General features: G+C 38.5%; 1 protein-coding gene across 4 annotated transcripts in view; it reads left to right on the forward strand.

Moving 5' to 3' along the window:
* The window catches only part of LOC138007091 (delta-1-pyrroline-5-carboxylate synthase-like), a 209,368-nt gene extending 189,805 nt beyond the window's left edge, over positions 1-19,563 (forward strand). For all 4 annotated transcript variants that reach the window (XM_068853811.1, XM_068853813.1, XM_068853812.1 and 1 more), the window contains 4 exons: positions 3,710-3,831; positions 17,413-17,599; positions 19,147-19,242; positions 19,313-19,563. In XM_068853811.1, the coding sequence (XP_068709912.1) occupies positions 3,710-3,831; positions 17,413-17,599; positions 19,147-19,242; positions 19,313-19,545 (638 nt within the window). In that variant the 3' untranslated portion in view covers positions 19,546-19,563. The remainder of the gene's footprint in view (positions 1-3,709; positions 3,832-17,412; positions 17,600-19,146; positions 19,243-19,312) is intronic.
* Positions 19,564-20,157: the final 594 nt, after the last annotated feature.

Consider the following 20,157-nt stretch of genomic DNA (forward strand, 5'->3'; position numbering starts at 1 on the left):
CATTTCGTAGCCCACCTTTGTATGGATTCAAGGTCTTAGTTAGTGTTACCAGGTGAATCAACGACTTCAAAAAGCGAAGTATCATCAGCGTAAAGTAAGCATTTTGACTGAATTTCATCTGTTATGTCATTAATATATATATAAGAAATAACAGAGGCCCCAAAACCGAACCTTGAGGAACCCCTGCTTCAACTTGGCGCCAATCAGATGACTGCCCATCTAAAACCACACTTTGTTGACGATTAGACAAATAACTTTCAAACCAGCTAAGCAAAGCTCCCCTGATTCCTACTGATTTAAGCTTATAAAGAAGACCTTTGTGCCACACCTTGTCAAACGCCTTGCTGATATCCAAAAAAACCATACGCACTTCCTTCCCATCCTCAACGGCTTGGTAAATTTGATGCACCAGATAAATTAATTGATTTGCCGTCGAGTCACCTGGGCGGAAACCAGACTGTAAGCGATTGAGATAACCAATCTCAAGTAAGAAATTGTAAAGTCTAATAAAGACAATTTTCTCTAATATCTTAGACAAAGAACACAAAAGGGACACAGGACGATAATTCAATTTACACTGGCGATCATCCTTTTTAAACAGCGGAATGACATTTGCAACCTTCCATTGACACGGAAAAACACCAGAAGACAAAGAGATATTAACTAACTTTGAAAACGAAGAAGCGATACCACCAGAACAAAGTTTAAGAATGCGATTCCCTATACCGTCAGGTCCACACGCCTTGCAAACATCAACAATCTTAAGTAGATTGTAAACCTCTCGTTCCGTTGTAAAAACATTAGACAAAAACGCATTATTCTGAAAAAAAGAAGAATCCCTTGGGAGGGATGCAAATGTATCATCAACCTTACTCTGATCGCAATATCGCAAAATATTTCTGCCTTTTCTCGCGCATTAGTAACTTGCCTAACACCTTCAATCAAAGTAGAAACGGTAGATTGCACTTTTTCGCCGTAAAGTCCCTTAACAATGCTCCACCACGCCTTAACACCAGTTGTTACATCTTGCAATTTGGCATTTACTTTATGAAAATACTTGGCCTTATTCTTACGTATTAATGTCGTAGTCAAGTTCCTCTGTTGCCGATATTTCTCCCAAGAGGGTCGCGTTTTATATTTACAATACAATTTCAATAAGCGATCTCGTTTTGTCATAGCCAGTCTAACAGAACTATCCATCCACGGCTTGTCACGAGGTCTGATCATAACTATCCTGCTTGGAATTTTCGTCTTCACTATATCATGAAAATGCTTAAACCAGCAGCTATAAATAGCATTAATATCATATAAATTACTAAATACTTCTGCATCCGATTCAAAATGTGCTAATTCATTACACAATTCTGCCTCATTAACATCGTTAAACTGCCATATGCGTCGGTTATAACACTTAGGTTTTGAGACAGAGATGTTCAGGCGTGCAAAGATTAGAGAATGATCACAATTTGCTGGTGGACTAAGTGTTCCGCAATTAACGAAATAACCAGGACAATTTGTTATGATTAAATCCAAAAGAGACTCGCTATATTGCATAATACGTGTAGGTTCGTTAATAACTTGATAAAGGTTGTTACATTCCATCCACCGATATAATAATGCTCCAAAGTCATTCCTAACCAAGGGATTTGAGGGATCATAAGAAGCATTAAAATCACCTATCAACGTAAGAAAAGAATTAGGCTGCTGAGAAACTTTATCTAAAGAAAGTTGCAAATTTTCCAAAACTTTCAAATTTATCACGGAATCCTGACAAGGTGGTTTGTAATAAACACCACAAAGGAACACAATGCGGATGAGCTTTAATTCTATCCATAACAATTCAAGCTCATTAACTTCCAAATCGTGCCTTCTCGTGAAACCGACAGAAGATGAGACATAAAAAGCAACACCACCATCACGCCTCCCATGCGGTCTATCCAATCGAACTAAAGGATAATAGCCAGGAATACAAAAAGCATCATTAGAAATTGAACTATTTAGCCAAGTTTCTGACAAGGCAAAAATATGAAATTGCTGTTGCATAATAATTGTAGCTACCTCTTTCACATTACACTAAAATATTAAGTCATTATTTTTAGAGATCAGGTCTCCTATTCTTAAAATCCCCTTTTCTGCCAATATTTCAAGACATGCAGATCAATTTCTTATTCCAGAGAATGGTTTGGAGGGTTATTTCTGGCGCATTCATAATTTCTTTACGCTGATTATTTGCTGCAGAGGATTTTGCAAAATTCTTTAAGCAATCCTCATAAACGTGGGAGTTTTATCAGCAACTTTTTAACATCAAAACTGCAACATAAAATCAATATGCCCCCAACCGGGTCTAAGTAATGCATGAGAATATGGTGTTACAGCTACTAGGATTGTCTCTGGCTAGTTTCTTGCAACAAATAAGCCTTTAATCCTTCGTCCCCTTAATAGGGATAGTGATTTCGTCAAAATTCAACTGTCCTTTAGTGCACGGAACTCTCAACATTTTTACTGAGTGTTTAATTCATCCTTTGGGAAAGGCAAGAAATCATGATGTTTGTATGGGTAATCACGTGATTTGGAGTGCAGTTTAGTAAATTGTAGTCTGGAAACTTTGCTTACTAGTAATGATCTACATGAAAGGAAGACAAAATCAACACAATTGAAAGTTTGACAGGGCGTACTCAATGACGTTCATTGAACTGATTGGTTGAAGCAGGTTACCAGGTTTTTCAAATTGCAACTTTTGCAAGGCTATCCTTCAAATTTCATTCAACTGGAAACTTGAAAGCATGTGAAGAATTTAAACTACTTGGAGAGGACAGTAGTTCCAAAACCAAAGGTTTTCTGGACCAGCTGAAGTTCTTTTTGCCTGCCATGTAACAAAGTCTTCGCATTTAACACCAGCAGGGTAATTTGTGAGGCCTCACTAGTTGTAGGGTAGGGTGGGTTTTAACGAGACTATGAAATGTACATATTCTGCAGCCTCTATATTTGTATTAGCAAATGGTTTGAACCCACGAGTTACATACCTCAATGGAATCTGATCGTCTGGGTGAAAGTACTCCTGAGAAGGACTGTTGGCAGTGACTGACGTTTTGACAACCTGAGTGGAAGGCATCTTCAGAGTCAAGTGACGGTTGGAAATTCAAACGAATGTGGGCATGCTGTGGTCTGTGTTGTGATTGGTAGTGGGAAAAGTAATGTGGTTGGTTGTGAGGATGGTGATTGGTGCATTATGATCTGGTTTGTGATTGAAGGTCACAGTAAGTTTGTAAGCTGAGAGGAAAAAGTTGTATGCAGATAGGGTAATCATTTGTAAAGCCCAGGTAAAGGTTGGCAATGGTTTAATATAATTGGTTCTTCCATTCAGACTGTCGAAATGTCAGTCACTGCCAACATTCCTTCTCAGGGCTACTTTCCCTCAGACGATCAGATTCCATAGAGGTATTTATATTCTTCCTATCAGTAATATTGAAATGTTGGGCTTATTGAATTATTTGTAGTGCTGGTTAAAAGACAAGTTTTGGATGGTTCAAAATGTTCATTTATCTCTAGGAAAGAAATTATTTTCCCTGACCCTCGACTCACCTCTCATCACACAGATTTATCTATTTTTTTCAATTTCTTTGCATTCTTTGAGATGCCTTGAGTCTCAGCTTGATCTCCATTGGGAGGCTCTATTTCATTTGATTTTTAATGTGTTTCTGTTCTGTAGTGGTGGATTCAAAATGTGATTATCCTGCTGCTTGCAATGCTATGGAAACCCTACTTGTGCACAGAGACCTCGTCAAGTCGTCTTTCCTGGACCGTTTGCTGAAAGCACTGAGGGAGAAGGGGGTATGGTACATCATCATTATTTTGTGATGTTGCATTATAGATATTTAATAACCCCAGGGATACTGGGAGTTTGATTGGGTGGGGTCTTGAAAGTAAAAATCATTTCCACTTGCCTCAGGATGTCCCGAAGCCGGTAACTGTCAATCCACCAATCAGGTTGTCCTGTTTTTGGCGTACAACATACTAGCAACAATACGTATCTGAGCACACTTTCTTTTTACAACTTTTGTTAAACACTATCTTCACAAGTTAACTTTGGAGAGAAAGGATATTTTCTTGTTTAAAATAATTACTGGTATAATAATAACATGTATCTGGCTTGCCAATCGCACTTTCTTTCAGTCAGAGACTGAAGTGACCAAAGGAGCTGTGCTGCCGGCCAGGTTCTCGGCCCATTGAAGAACACAACTCATGCATGACCTCTGATCACAGCACCTCAGCCAGATGACATAAGCTGGCAGTCAATTTTACTGAGGGGGAAACACCCGAGTGCCCAGAGAAAAACCCTTGTTTGAAAAGTTCTTTCATTATTGTGTTCTTTTGTTAGAATAAAAGACTGAGTAATGTGAATACATCAGTCTTAACTCTGGCAAGAAGGACTAGTGGAATTGGAAATTTTGCAGACAGTGAAGGAATTTGAAGCTTAAGACCACAATCAGTCTCAACAAACATTTCCATTTGGAAATATTGAGTCTACTTAAAGTCCTTCGCAAGAAAATCTTCCCACGATGAAATTTGTTTCATTTCTTACCTGAATGTCACAAATTGCTTATTCCAAAAATGAGAGGTTTCTGTACATAGAAATATAGGAATGGGTTTTTTAAATACCTGCATGCAGCTAGGGATGTCGTAAACAGTAGAGTTAAGGTTACTTCCCACCTTCGCGGGTACCCTTCGGCAAAAACATTGTATGCGCGCCAGTATAAATAAAACGCCAACAAACTATATATCATTAGAAAGCTTAATAAATGTACTTGACGAAAAAAACTACAATTTTAGCGGTTTTCTTTCAGGAAGTGTCAGAAGCCGGTAAGGCGTTAAACGACCGAGGGTTCTTCTATTGAATTTATCGGCTGTCGGATTCCAAAGTCAGAGGAAAATGGCTGCACAGTCCTATTCACAAGGCATCAATCAACAAAATTGTGTCGGGCTTTTTTGATATTCTGATTGGTTGTCTAGATATGCACATCTAAAGTTGGAGAAGCTAAAAATGTGCGAGACGTGTTGCTTAAATGGACACCACGCAAAAAATATGTTAAACATCAAAATTTCCTGACACACTTATGTTTGTCATTATCTCTGGAATGTTCTGGCGAAATTTCACGACAATCTGCCAAATCTGCATACCCTATAAATTCGGTCTAAGTGGATGTATTCCTCCCGAAATCATATGCAAGATTTTCGCTTGTAAAGATTCATAAACAACTTGCGCCATGCCTGGAGATTATCTCGCCTGATAAAACCGCAAACCAATGGAACAACAGGACCTCCTAGCATCTGTGACAATAGATCAAGATTTCCCGGGAAATACATTGCATTGCAACACGTTTTTTATATTGCTCAGTCGAGTGAAATTCAGGACATTGACGCAATACAATGAACAAAGACACCAAAGGCAAAGGCAAAACCCGTGCCAAAAGGTCAAAAGCGGAAAACGTGTCGCTGAAAAACAAGATGTTACTAGTAACGAATCGACGAACAGCTTAAGAAATGCCCTTATTGCTGAAATGAGTTCCCTTGGGTAGGTTTCATGATTTCATTATTTGAAAATTACGCTTCGAGGCGATTGCTTATGTTTTTGTATCAAGGCTAGCAAATGTATTATAAAGGAACCACGTTTTAACCTTATGTATGACAAATTTAGGTTTTAGCATCTTTCTTTGGGCCGGTTTTTTTTTACCCAAGGACTTTTTTCTGCTTTTGATTTTCCCATTAAGAGTTATTTTGCGTGAAGAGCTTCCGCGTGGGAATTTTGTCAAGTATGTGATGTAAATAAAAATATGCAAATAACATGAATACGAGCGATGAGCTTTTGCCGCGAAAATTCCCCAGGGGGTCTTGCCCGTTGACAAGATTATGACACCTTCGTAGTTCATTAACTTTATTTGAAAATAGGTTTTTTTCTAAATAACTCAGCCGCTTTTTGAGATTTTTGACATTTTCCTTTTGTAAACGCTAGATAAAATGACTGACTTAAATTTTGTCAAATAAAAGGAAAACGATTTTTTTGGCATCTGAAGGTGGGAAGTAACCTTAATCAAACGAAAATAATTCACTTACTGGAAAATTATAGACAAACGATCGACGTTTTGGCCATATCACACGGCCTTCATCAGGAAACTGCTGAGTCAACTTGGGTCACACAAGTGTCACGTGATAGCACAGTCAGCACATCCCGTAACATACGGTCCCAAGTGTGCGATAGCATGAACCGTAGCCCCCCTTTCTTGTTAAGAGAAGGTCCCCCTACCCTCTCCCAAACAGCTTCTTTAATGCCACGTCTGACCCAGTTTTCTTCCTTGTCCAGGATCTTGACATCACTTAGATCAAACGAGTGCCCCGAGCTTCGTAAATGGTTATAGACAGCAGAATTCTGTGCCTCGATGGTACTTGGTCTTTTATGCTGTCCCATTCTCAAGCCCAGCGCCTGCTTGGTCTCTCCAACGTAGGTTTCACTGCAGTTATCCGAACTGCACCTTATCCCGTATACCACATGGGAGATCTTTTCTTTACGGGGCTTGTCCTTGACATTTAGCAACTTCTGCCTTAAGGTGTTACATGGCTCGAAAGTGGTAGAAAAACCAAAGGATATGAAGACTGACTTCATAGCATCAGAGACACTGGTCACATAGGGGATAGTTTGATCTAAGTGATGTCAATATCCTGGACAAGGAAGAATACTGGGTCAGACGTGGCATTAGAGAAGCTGTTTGGGAGAGGGTAGAGGGCCCTTCTCTTAACAAGAAAGGGGGGCTACAGTTCGTGCTATCGCACACTTGGGATCATGCGTTACGAGACGTGCCGTGTGAGCTATCACGTGACACTTGCATGACCCAAGCTGACTCGGCAGTTTCCTGATGAAGGCCGTGTAATATGGCCGAAACATCTATCAATCGTCTATAATTTTCCAGTAAGTGAATTATTTCCGTTTTATTATATGGCTCAACTGGATGAGTGATACAATTCATTGTCATAGTACTGTTAATCCTCACCGAGCAAGCACAAACTGTTATAACCACTTCCGGAATTCAGGACACAAGGAAAGAAAGATATCTTCTTACATTGTGTTTTTTTTTTCATTTCATCATATTTTGTACATTGTAAGAAGAGTAAGTGATTCATGTTTTAAAAAATAGAGGTCACCAATGATCTAAACAAGTAAAATCAATGTGATGTTGCGAAGCTCTTGGGAAATTTCGTTTTTCTCGTTTGTGAGTGACCCTTTGAAGGACTGGAACCCAAGACAGGATCTATCAATGAAAGGTTTTTGTGAAAAAAAAAGCTTTCTCGTGCATAGCAACAAAGGCGTTATCTTTGTTTGGTTAGTGTCACCATTGCCGTCATGCCCATCATCTTCTGGCCGTTTCCTCGTAGGTCCGCACTATTCTAGTGGATGAGGAAGAAAGTACCTTTGTGCTCTGTTTTCTTGAAAGTAAAGGAACAGTAATGGAAAAGAACTTAAAAAACATGCGTTCATTTCATTTCATTTATCACAGTGTAATAAAAACATTTTTAAAAACAGCCCCATTAAATTTACGAAACATCACTGACTAAAAGTAACCTTCCCGGAGTTGTCAAAACTTTTAGCCACTACTCGATTAGCTACCTTTTCCAGACCTTTTTCAGCCTCCCATTCCTTTCTCTTCGACGTTTCATGATGAATTGGAAATAAATGTGCCATTCCATTAGCGGAGGGGTTGGCGCAGTGGTAAGATCTCTGTCTTCCAACCCTAAGGTCCCGGGTTCCATTCCTGGTTCTCCCGAGACTGGAATATTTGGCGACCTTCCGACTTTCCCGCTAAAGTTCACTCAGCTTTCCATCCTTCTGAGGTCAGTAAAATGAGCTGCAATTTGCGCCTGTATGTGCTTCCAGTCCGCTGGGGGTAAATTGATCATTGTAAAGCGCCTTTGAGACGTTGTGATAAGGGCGCTATATAAATGCACCACTTTACTTTTTACTTTATTCCTTTGCCGGCCTGGAAATTTTTCCACAACCTTTTTGTCACCATAATATAATCATTTATGTTTTAGATTTTTTATTTTTCTATGTAGATATCACCAGCATTGTAAAAGTCATTTATAATTCATAAGGGAGACAGCCAACAGAAACGCACTATTCAGGTCATATGTATATTTGTGTAAATCCTGATAAAGTTCAACTGTCTGAAAGCATGGGGAGGGTTTGAAAAGGTAGCAGGGAAAAGCTAAGGTTGATGAATGAATTAAACAATAATTATGCCACATGTCCCGGTCTGAAAACATCATACTTTATCAATGTAACTTTGAAAGGAAATGAATGAGACAAATACAACACCAAACACATTTTACTTAATTATTACTCAATAGCCCTTTTCACGGTTAGTTTTTCTCATTTGCATTACAATGTAATCTAACGTGAATGCGAGGCAATTTCGGGTTAAAACTACAAAATAGCCCGAAATTGCCTCATATACAAGCTAGATTATATTGTGGTGCAAATGAGAAAACCTAACCGTGAAAAGGGCTATTACTTCACATTTAGCACTGCCTCTTTATTTTCCAGCTATCCAAAACATTACGGTTCATTGATTGAAAACTGGACTAAGGACATTACCTGACACTGAACTTTTCATTCCTTTGCACCTTATCCCTTCTTTTTGCTTCCACACAAACCACAGTGCAGTCCTTACTTTGCAATCTTTACTTTGCTATCTGTAATTCCTTCGCTTCAGTGCTCCGAACAACTTTGTCTTGAACTTAAAGTACAGTGGGGAATATTGAGGAGTGTTTCAACTTCATCAGATATTTTATCATCTACAACACTTGACCAAATGTGATCTTTTGCAGTACAAGTCTCTTCTCATTTGATAAATCTACTGTAAATCTACTGGTAGGGCAAGAGCATCACTAACCACTTCAACTTCACAATCCAAACGTACCACTGAAAACGTTTACGTCAATTTAAGGAAATTATTGCCTGAAAATGATATAAATATTCTGATATCCGATGACAACCTTAGTACAAACCTTTGAATAATTCCAAGACAATACCTGTTTTATTGATGACATCACATTGATGATGCTATTACAAAGTATTCCTTTTACAAGTAGTTGCATGGGCCCCCACAATTTCCAGCCTTCGGCTCGAGATTGTGAAGGCGCATGCAACACTGCCACTGGTGTTCTAAATATTAAATACAAAGTGACGCCTTCCATACTGTAGTAATTTGTTTTGTTTAGGCAAACAACTGATTCATTTCTTGTGACAATGAAATTTCAGTTTCTGACCTTTTCTACCCTTCCCACTAAGCTTTCAAAAAACTTCTAAACATTATTTACAAGTCTTTGGCTTCTCTTAAAAGTTTTGTACTCACCAATGCAAATGTTAGTCCTGCGAACGATTTCTTATTAGCAATCCCAAGGAACCTGGCAACACACTCAAGACACAGTTGACACATCTGCTTTGCTCATTCTTGCAGCATTTAGAGTGCTGATCTTTCCTGTTTGGGATTCTGCCCCACTATCCAAGACTTAGGCCCCACGTCTGTAGGTTGGGAGAACTTCCATCAATGTGAGCTGTACTTAAGGTCATACAGTCTCACGTCAATCACTGTCACCTTTTTCTAGTATCCCTGCCCAGCATGACATATGACTCTCTTTTGCAGCCTGGAAACCTTGAATTTACAATGAGGGTTTTAACAAGTTGTACCACTTTTCGAGATCAGAGGGTTATCCTCTTCCTTTCCGCCTCCAATGTTGAGGTTAGAGGCAGGCGATTACTCTGAGTCCTCGACAATCAACATTGAATGTGGCTAGAACATTATCTTCATTGTTACAACATTTTTGTCTCTGATTGTATTGTGTTAGAAGGATAGTTTCTTTCTTCAAAACACTGGGTTTATTCAGATTCCTTTTCTTGTTTTTTGGTTCACTGCAAAAGATTAGGCTCCTTGCACAGTCTGGTCGATGTTATGATTTTATTTTGGTAGAGTTTACATTTTTTGTTTTCACCAGTAGAATAGTATTGATTCTCTAGTCTTTAGCTTTTAGCGTACATTTAGTTATCCAGCTGCTTTGCTTTTTGTCCTTTTAGAGCTGCTTTTAGTATTTTTAACATGAGAGGAATGCAATTTACTTTGTTGGGTCATCTCAGCGAATTGTAGGTCACTGATCAATCCATCTTGTGGAGAAGACAACAAATCATGATATTTGCATGGGTAATAACAATATTGGAAGTACAATTTCATACAAATAAGCACGAGTAAATTGTGCATGAAAGGAAGACAGAAATTCAAAATATTTGAAATTTTGACAGCATGCTCTTTAATTTTCGTGAAGTTCATCTAATTGATCTTTAATCTTTAATCTTTATTTATTTTAACACGGTAAAAAATTCCATCAGGTTTTAGTACAATGTACAACTACATAACAATATTCAATAATTATAAATTTGTATCTAAAAAGTCTTACTTATAATTACACTAAACTACACCTGTTTTCCATGAATGCCGTGTTTCAAATTTAACTAAAATGATCATTTAACAATTTCTTGAAATTATTTACGGATTTCACTTGCTAAGATTGCAGGGTAGACTGTTCCAGAGACTTGCACCTCTATAACTAAAGCTCTTTTTTAAGTAGTTAGTTCTTGGTAAAGGGACATTAAATTTGTTTGCAGAGTCCCTTAAGACATAGCCTGGCGTACTGCGCTCAGCAAACATAGAGGATAAGTAGTCAGGAACCAGATCATTAAGAGCTTTGAACACCATTAAACCTAGTTGGATTTGACGCGGGGCAATCAGGTCTTTCCAACCAAGTTGTTGTAACAAATACCCAGCGTCAGCACCATAGAAGGAGGAGGTCAAAATGCGAGCAGCACAATTCTGCAGTTTTCGTAATTTTTCTGTAAGCGTTTTGCCGCAATTCCCCCAGACAATACTACAATAATCGAAATGGGGTCGTACCAAGGCATTGTAGATGTATTGCAGTATTTCTGGCGAAGCAATCTTTTTGGATAGTGCTTCGATATGATATGCCATGCCATGTTATCATCAATCAGAATCCCAAGTGATTTAGTAGTAGAAACTTGTTTTATAGAAACACTATCTATCGAAAGTTCAAGGGATTCAGATAATGTACTCAGTTTTTGTCTAGAACCAATTAACATAAACTCGATTTTAGTCGTATTTAGGGTAAGTTTTTTCCTGAGAAGCCATTTGTGGATGTTACTTAAATCATGATTCAGAGTAGACTGCACTGAGTGTAAGTCTGCTAGAATATGTTATGTGGGTGTCGTCTGCACACATCCTAGGTTGGCAGAACGATAAACAATTTGGCAAATCATTGATGTAGATCAAGAATAGAAGAGGGCCTAGGATAGTTCCCTGAGGGACCCCACAGCCCAGAGAACAGACTTTGGAAAGCGAACCATTGACGACACATTACTGGGTATGGTTATTTAGATACGACTTAAACCAATCGTAAGCAGAATCTTGTATTCCGTACAGACTAAGAACATCGTGATCAACAGTATCAAATGCTTTTTTCAAGTCCAGGAAAACCACTGCATTTACATTACCGCGACCTGTATTGAAAGCCCAGCTGTCAGTCGCTTCTAAGAGAGCAGTGACAGTCGAATGCAAGGAGTGAAAACCTGATTGTTGGTGTGTGATAACCTCTTAATTACCCAAAAAACCATATAATTGACTGTACACTTTCTCTCGAACACCTTGGCTATTACTGAGATAAAAGAGATTGGCCGATAATTATTCACATCAGTTCGTTCACCTTGTTTAAGCAATGGAGTCACTCTAGCACATTCCAGTCATCAGGAAAAGAACCCGAACTTAAAGACTTGTTGAAGGTACATGTATTACATAACGGGATCGAGATAAGATCGGCACATTCCCGAATTAGTTTGGCAGAAATATTAACGAGACCTGTTGCTTTGGATTTAGATAATTTATTTAGAGGAGAAAAAACATTGCTACTATTAATTGGATTGAAAACGAACTTGTTGTTGCTGCTAACAATGTAATCGGCATAACTTTAACCTTCAATAACAAGGGGTACCTCATTAGCAAGTTTGGTTCCAATTGTTGAAAAGTGATCATTAAATGCATTTGAAAGCTCGTGAGAATTGGTTGCTGAGTTCCCGTCTACTCTTAATTCTTTCACAGACACGTTGTTTTTCTGACGGGACGTGAGTGCGTTAATCATTTGCCAGTCTTTACGTGAGTTGCCATTAGACTGAAAAAATTCATTAGCATTATAGGGTGCCTTGGTAGGTTTAACCTCTCCATTGATCTTATTACGTAGCCTTTTGTCTTGAGGATCGTTAGACCCTTCCACAGGTCTGATGTGATCCAAGGTACCTTGCGTGACCTAACACATTTTGTTTTCATTGGAGCATGGCTGTTCACAATACTCAAAAATTTAGCTTTCCAGTCAGCCCACAAAACGTTCGGGTCATCACTGTTATAAGACCAATCTTGTCGAGAAATATCCCTGTGAAAGTTTTCTCAGTTAAAATTAGGCTGCTGACTTGACGTTATCTTAGAACCTTCAGAAAGGGAAAATAAAACTGGATGATTACTTTTACAAATGTTTGGACCAAAAAAATGTCTTAAATTTTTTGTGCCCCATCAAAAACAAAGTGCAAAGGTTTTGTCATGCGGCATTGTCTCATCTAGCAAAAGGAACAATTTACTGTAATTGTAAGCACTTTACAACCACGTAGGTAGACGGCCGAGTATGATTCCATTTGCTATTGCTGTTGTTTCTACCATGTTGAAGCTGGAAGGTTTTTTGGTCCTCAAACCCAGTCCCACTCTGTCAAGGTTAGCATTACCGTCCCAGTGAAAAATCCGCACCACTGTTAACATACTGTCCCCATCCCCCCAGAGAAATGCATTGTTACACTCCCCCCGCTACGTCCTGGGGGTCGCGGGGCCGTGGTCAATTGAAGCAATTGTCACTTGCAGCAGGGCTCCAAGTTAACAACCAAATGGTCGCACATGTGAATGCACTCACGTGCCTTAAAAGCTCAAGTACAGTGGGACTGAATTGCCTTTCTGCTTTCTCACCTGACTCTACTTGTGCGCTCCAAGTGGTACGTCACGAAACAGAAACATCAATCAACAAATATAAAGATAACAAAATCTGGCCCTAAATTATAAATTTACACTATTTTGCTTTCATCGGTGTTTGTTTATTTGTCGTCAGTTTCCTTAACAAATTCCCCCAACGCCAGTGAAGGTTCATTTTTTCTGTTGATATTTCGTTTCCATCCCATACTCTGCTAACACATACAAATGAAGACTGCGAATAAAGCACATTCTTATTGCACATGTTAAAAGTTTGTGATAGTGGAATGTCAAGAGGGGGACAAAAATAAAAGCCTTCTTCTTCAAGGTAAGATAATTGTAAAAAAGTGAATTATATCCCAGTCAAGTCATCACGCTTGTATTGTCTTGTTTTCAATAATTTATAACATAAATATAGAGCCATACTTCACATTCTACAAAAGTGAGTAAATCTGCCTTGAATGATAATATCAATCCACGATAAAGCTAAAGAAGATGAGCCAACAAGCAAGAAAAGAAAAATAGATGCAAATTTCAAAGAGAGAGGTTAAACGAATTTGATTAGCTACAGTGGGATTCAGAGAAAGAATTTATGCGCTGCTCATACTGTAAAGCTTTCCCTATGCATTCATCTTCATCCTTAGTCAATGGTTCCCTGCTGGCCAAGATCTCTTTTCTTTTGTGTTCACTGGGCTGATGAGTATGGGAAAAGAGACCCCTGTCATGGGTTTAAAGCATGTGCAGCGGCTACTTAGCGAGGGAATCCTCACCTCATGCTTCATATTTTGTATGCTCACTTAACAACATCGCAATTACTGTAAAGGAATGCGCGAAACAGCAGCTTACGACAACGACGTCATAACGTCTGATCATGGTGACCTGATGGAATCAGTGAAGTACGCGTGTATCATCAATTATGAAGTTGTGTATTTATTTCCGGTTTTCAAATATATTGTCTTTGGTTACAACTGTTGTTACGGTAACCGGCAGAAATTACCGGCAGAAAGATAATAACCTCGTTATTTCCATGAACCGCAATTTATTTATCTGTAAACAACGGGAGACAACTTATCTCAGCTAGCGACTAGTCTTAGTACAATCTCAGTACAATTAACTCAATACTTCTCTACGCGTATCTGACCACAGGCAAAGTACTGTCCTTCACTTTGACGAAATCTCACTCCATGGAAACCAAGTTGACAACAAAATGTCAGAATCACACACGAACGGGGAAATCCCTTCACTTGTCACTTGTCACACAATATCACTTGGAAATCACAAACAGGGAACGAAGTCCCAAATCACAACAACAACCTACTGAATGACTGGATAGCCGCTTAGATACATGTAGTTATCCGACGAATAGAGTCTAGAAGTTTCCAAAAGTTACTATTTACAGCTATTACAATAAACTATATTTCTAAACTTACAAGTCACAGTTCTAGAAAATTCTTGAAACAACACATTGGATGACATTGACCTTCATGAACTTTCCAGAATATTCCAATCCTTGTAACACTCCCCCTCTTCAAAAAGAAAAAAGAAAGTTTGTAGAACTTTCTTTGATATATTGTCACATTCACACTCTTGAAAGACAGTCAGCAATCGCGTTATCTTTTCCCCTGATGTGTGTTATATCCAAGTCGTACTCTTGAAGCATCAAACTCCACCTCAGCTTTGATTGGTAGACTCGAAGAAGTGATGTAAACTTCAAATTGCTGGAGGGCTAACACTAACGCGAAACATTCTTTCTCAATGGTGGAGTAATTTCTTTGGCTTTTACTAAACGTTTTTGAGAAGTAGCAAACAGGATGATGTACTCCATGTTTATCTTCTTATAAAAGCACAGCACCAGAAGACAGTCCTATCTGTTATCACAATATCTGTTATCACAATATTTTCGTATTAACTGTTAAGGACAATTAAAGTGTGTTCTTTCTTGAGTGATCTAACTTAAGATCTTACTTCTTAACCCGATTTTGCATCATGGTCGTCAATGCCTGTGAAATCTGCACTTGCTGCTCTGTTTGCTTCTGTAGTTCAGTTCAATCTGTAGGTCTTGTAGTCTGGCTCTTGCATTTTAACTTGGCCTGAGCAGATTCCATCAGTCCCTGACACACCTCTTCTCCTTAATCATAAATTTTGGATTATCGAGCTTGTTCAATCTTTCATGGATTGACTCCCAGATTTTGCCATGGTCTGGACAGCCTTTCTTGAACTGAAACAATTTGCTATCAATCATTTCACGCAACAGGAAAATGCCATGGTCATCTGTTCATTCCATTACAGGTTGTTTTTTTGATAGCCATCTTCACGCTGAAGGCTAAAAAAAATGAATGTAAATACTTGACAATCTCTTGTACAAGCGCCAAAACGATAGACTAATATTTTACGTATCACTAAGTACAGAACATTGCATTCAAAATGATATAAAAGCACGAAAATCATAAAAGCGAAACCCATGTTTTACAGTCGGAGTTGTGACAGCTCACCCTGTCGGCAGAAAACATGGATCAGAAGTAAATTTGACTTCTGGTTTCCATCGCCCCGTAGAAAACGTCTGGTGCTTAAGTTCACTACAACCCATGAGCCCACGCAAAGGACTTCGCACCCAGACCTCTGTTCCGTGTTGGCAAAATATTAATATATGTCAATACCGTTTGTCACAAATTACATCAATAGATGGTTTTCAATCTCGTGCCGAGACCGCCATGTTGGTGAACAAAACAATAGCACATTATGGCTCATGTTTTGCATTATAATAGGGTCAAATTCCCAAAAGACTTTTTTCTCTATTGTTCTGTACACCAGCATGGCTGCTGTGACGTCAGGTGAAAACCATCTATAGGTTTTTTCTCGGGAGATTGGTCACAAAACTATTTGATCGGCCGAATTTAGCTTTTGCAGCCCTGTTTACATCACGTTTTCAACATCCTCTGTGTCTCAGCTTCATTCTGCGAAATCAAAACTGAAAGCTTGTGTTACTGGAATCGATAGGTGGATGGTGCAGAATAAACAGAAGATGAAAGGTGATACAACTGAAGGTCTTCTACTCTCTTCTTATCCTATCGTCCCAGGCCTCCAATTGACTCTTTAAAATTTGCTGTCCTAACATCTTATATTTGTAAATCCTGCGTTTTCCATTTAAGGAACATTTGAAAAATCAGGAAACACATCAGCGTTAAGGCCAGTGAGACACTTGCATGTATCAACACATTCATTTCTTCCAAATTAGGCCTATCTAAATCTTCAGTGCATAATTTACAGCCGGTACAGAAGGCTGCAGCCAGGGTCCTCACCTTTTCTCACAAATTCAAACGTATCACTCCAATTCTGCGTAGTCTACATTGGCTACCTGTTGAACAAAGAATTCAATATAAGATTTTACTTCTAAGGCCCATTTTTTAAACGTCGCATCTCACATGTGCTGAATCTAATGCAAATGAGAAAAATCTATTGTTGTCGCTCATATGAATTAGATTCTGCACATGTGAAATGCGACGTTTAAAACGGACCTTACTTTCAAATTCTCAATAACTGTGCACCATCCTATTTGTCTCACTTAATCAAACCTTAAAAGACCTTCAAAGACTCTAAGGTCATGTGACCTCGATCTTCCGTCTAAGCCCTCTTGTAATCTTAACTCTTATGGAAAGGGAGGTTTCTCTTGTGTAGCCCCAAAGATGTGGAATTCATTCCCTCCTAATATCCGGTCATGTTCGTCTATAGCTATATTTAAAGGCTTGCTTAAAACCTGTCTTTTCAAACTAGCATATCCTGACTAGTTATTGCCATTGAGTTGGTGCATGATTTTATGATATGTGATATAAGATGCATGATAAGTACAAAACCTGTGATATCTCATGGGTTTACTCTATTAATGATTATTTATTTGTATTATGTTTTGTTTTTTGTCTGTTAATCGTAATATTTGTATTGATTAATTAATGACTATACCCTTTTTTAGAAATACGTTTTTTGCAAATATTTACTTTTATTCTTATTTACATAATGTCATTGTTAAACGGTTGTGAACCTTGCAATTATCACTATACAAAATTATACAAATTATTATTATTATTCTTCTTATTATTATTATTATTATCATTACTATTCTTAATATTATTATTATTATTATTATTATTATTATTATTATTATTATTATTATTATTATTATTATGCGATTCTCTCCAGCTCTCAATCCTTGGTGAGTTTTCTATGTCACATCTCAGCTCCCTCGTGCAGCTCAGAAATGCAACACCTTTATTAGTTGTTGATTTCTTACATGTATCTTCAGGTGATAGTTCATGCAGGGCCAAACTTGGTAAAGATGTTACCATTTGCTCCAGCCCCAGCCGAGAGTATGAAAAAGGAATACAGTGGGTTAGAATGTGCAGTGGAAGTGGTTAGAAATGTCCAGGAAGCTATTGATCATGTACATCGTTATGGGAGCTCACACACTGATGTCATAGTTACTGACAACTGTGAGTAAATAGGCAATCTACCTATTCCTTCCTTTGATAGTTTTTTTGGCAACTACAGTGAATAGTGCACTAACATTGCTAGAGCATGTCTATAGTGGCAAGCTTAAAATCAACCATGCATGGTTTCTGCTGTGTAACCACAACTGTAACAGGCACCAAATTCTTTAAAACAAATCAGAATTGGTTTTTGTTGAAAAAAGAAAATCGAGTTGGGATAAAACAAAATTACAAAATTGTACTGTTATCGTTTTGTTATTTTTAGGTAATGAGGAGGTAAGTAATTTCTTATGTCAGGTTGAATGAAGGGCTAACGCTCGAAACGTCAGCTTTTAGAATCTGTGTACGGTGGCCAATTTACAATTATCAGCTCCACTGATAAAACCAAATTTTTGAATGAAGTATAAAACAATTGTTTAGGTTGACATTACCTTGACAGACAAAGCTTTCCTCACTGGCCTTTATCAATATTGGAAGTTTGTGTGAGTGTGGCTTTTGTGAGAAGAATATGTTTGTGAATTGAACTGGTTACCTTTACATTTCTGTATGGCTATCAGTGGAATCCCTGAACTCTGGGAGATGAAGCTGTATTGTGCCAAATCAAGAAAGCTGCGCACTTCATCTACGTTTTTAACACGTTGATAAGGGATGAAATTGTACTTGTTTGTCATCTGCAGACATGCAATCTGCTGACAAATGGAGGCCAAAAAATCAGTGGGCCATTGGTGGACAGACATCTTTCACGGCTTGCAGCAAAAATTCTTCTCTCTGATTCCCTGAAGGAGAGGGACAGCTTGCATAGCATTTTTGTGATCAGCTTGGGTCTTGCTGAATAAATAGGGTTATTCTACTCTTGCATTAAAATACAACTGAATTGTCGAGTGGTAAAATTAACAATTACAATACAAATATAAAACTAATCTAAAAATGTTAAGGTAATAATATCGTTCGTTCTCTTGGTTCTAATGTAAAGGCGGAAAGACTTTTCATGCCCAGATCTACGATTATATTTTACGCTAATAACTTCACGACAAGTGCGTAACCTCCATTTGCAGCTAAACTTGCAAGTCGTCTTTTCTCAAGGCTGTCAAGGCCAGAAGTGGTCAAAGCTTCATTATAACTGTAATCTGGGAAACATTATTAAGGGCTCTTTTTTGCATAGATTCTAACTTGACATATTAATACTCTGGAATATCTTATACAATCGTTTGCTGGCTTTACTTTTGCTAAAATCAGTGTGGTTGTTTCATTTAAGGTCATGCTTAATTATTGCACCAAGTGATTTAAAGGTCGAAGGTCTTTCCAATTGATGATTTCATATGCAAATAAACTTTATAATAGTTTTGGGATATTTCATGAAATTTAAAAGCATTTCTTTATATCTTAGTCAATTTGAAATGGAATCATGTCGTCAGAAATATACATTTCTTTGCTTCCTTGTAACACAGCTTCTTTAGCTTTCTGAGATTGTTTTCTCTTTAAAAAATGCGATTCGTTTACTGTATTTTCACTGAATAATCATGTGTATTATGGCATTTTTTTTATTCTAGGTGACACTGCCCACTTTTTTTTAAAATCAGTGGACAGTGCATGTGTATTCCATAACACCAGTTCCAGATTTTCCGATGGATATCGCTTTGGGCTTGGTAGGTGAATTTATCATAGCAGAGCAACAGGTTGCATGTAATGCAATTAACCAACATTGCATGTTTTCAGGTGCAGAAGTTGGTGTAAGCACTGGTCGTATCCATGCAAGGGGTCCTGTAGGTGTAGAAGGCCTGCTAACTACAAGATGGGTGCTTACTGGCCAAGGACATACAGTTGCACAATTTGCTGATGGGGGATCATTTGAGTATGTTCATGAAGCCTTGCCTCTTGAAGAGTCACAGAATTTGTTGGATGAAGAAGTATTTGTTGAAACACAGGATGGAGAAGCTATGAATAAATAAACTGTTGGCACCTTGTCAGTCTTATAAATAACTGATCGGTAGATACCTAAGCAAGTATGTGATACTCAGATTTGAAACCATAACCCTCCGTGATCTAGTGGGATGCTCAAAGCAGTAAGCAACTGGAGACCTCGGTGGGGGGGGGGGGGGGGGGTTGGGTGTACTCTGATATATGGGCTATATACTGTAGGTATGCCCAGCCCCAAAGGGTATGGTGTTCTAGCCGTTTTGGTCTGAAATAGGGTATCGTTTGTTCTTTCAAGTCTTGAATTGGGTATGTGCTCAGTGTTGAGTGATACGATCATCAACAAAGCCAACCGCGCACCGGTGGCTCAGTTTGTTGAGCACCGGGCTGTCACGCGTGAGGTGGTGAGTTCAACTCTGGCCAGACCAACACTCAGGATCTTTAAATAACTGAGGAGAAAGTGCTGCCTTTGTAATTACATCTGCAAATGGTTAGACTCTCTAGTCTTCTTGGGTAAGGACGATAAGCCGGAGGTCCTGTCTCATAACCCTTCAATGTTCATAATCCGTAAAAGAACCCGCACACTTGTCACAAAGAGTAGGACATGTAGTTCCCGGTGTTGTGGTCTGTCTTCTGTGGTATATCAT

This window comes from Montipora foliosa, chromosome 6 (assembly GCF_036669935.1).
Source record: "Montipora foliosa isolate CH-2021 chromosome 6, ASM3666993v2, whole genome shotgun sequence".
Classification (NCBI taxonomy): Eukaryota; Metazoa; Cnidaria; class Anthozoa; order Scleractinia; family Acroporidae; genus Montipora; species Montipora foliosa.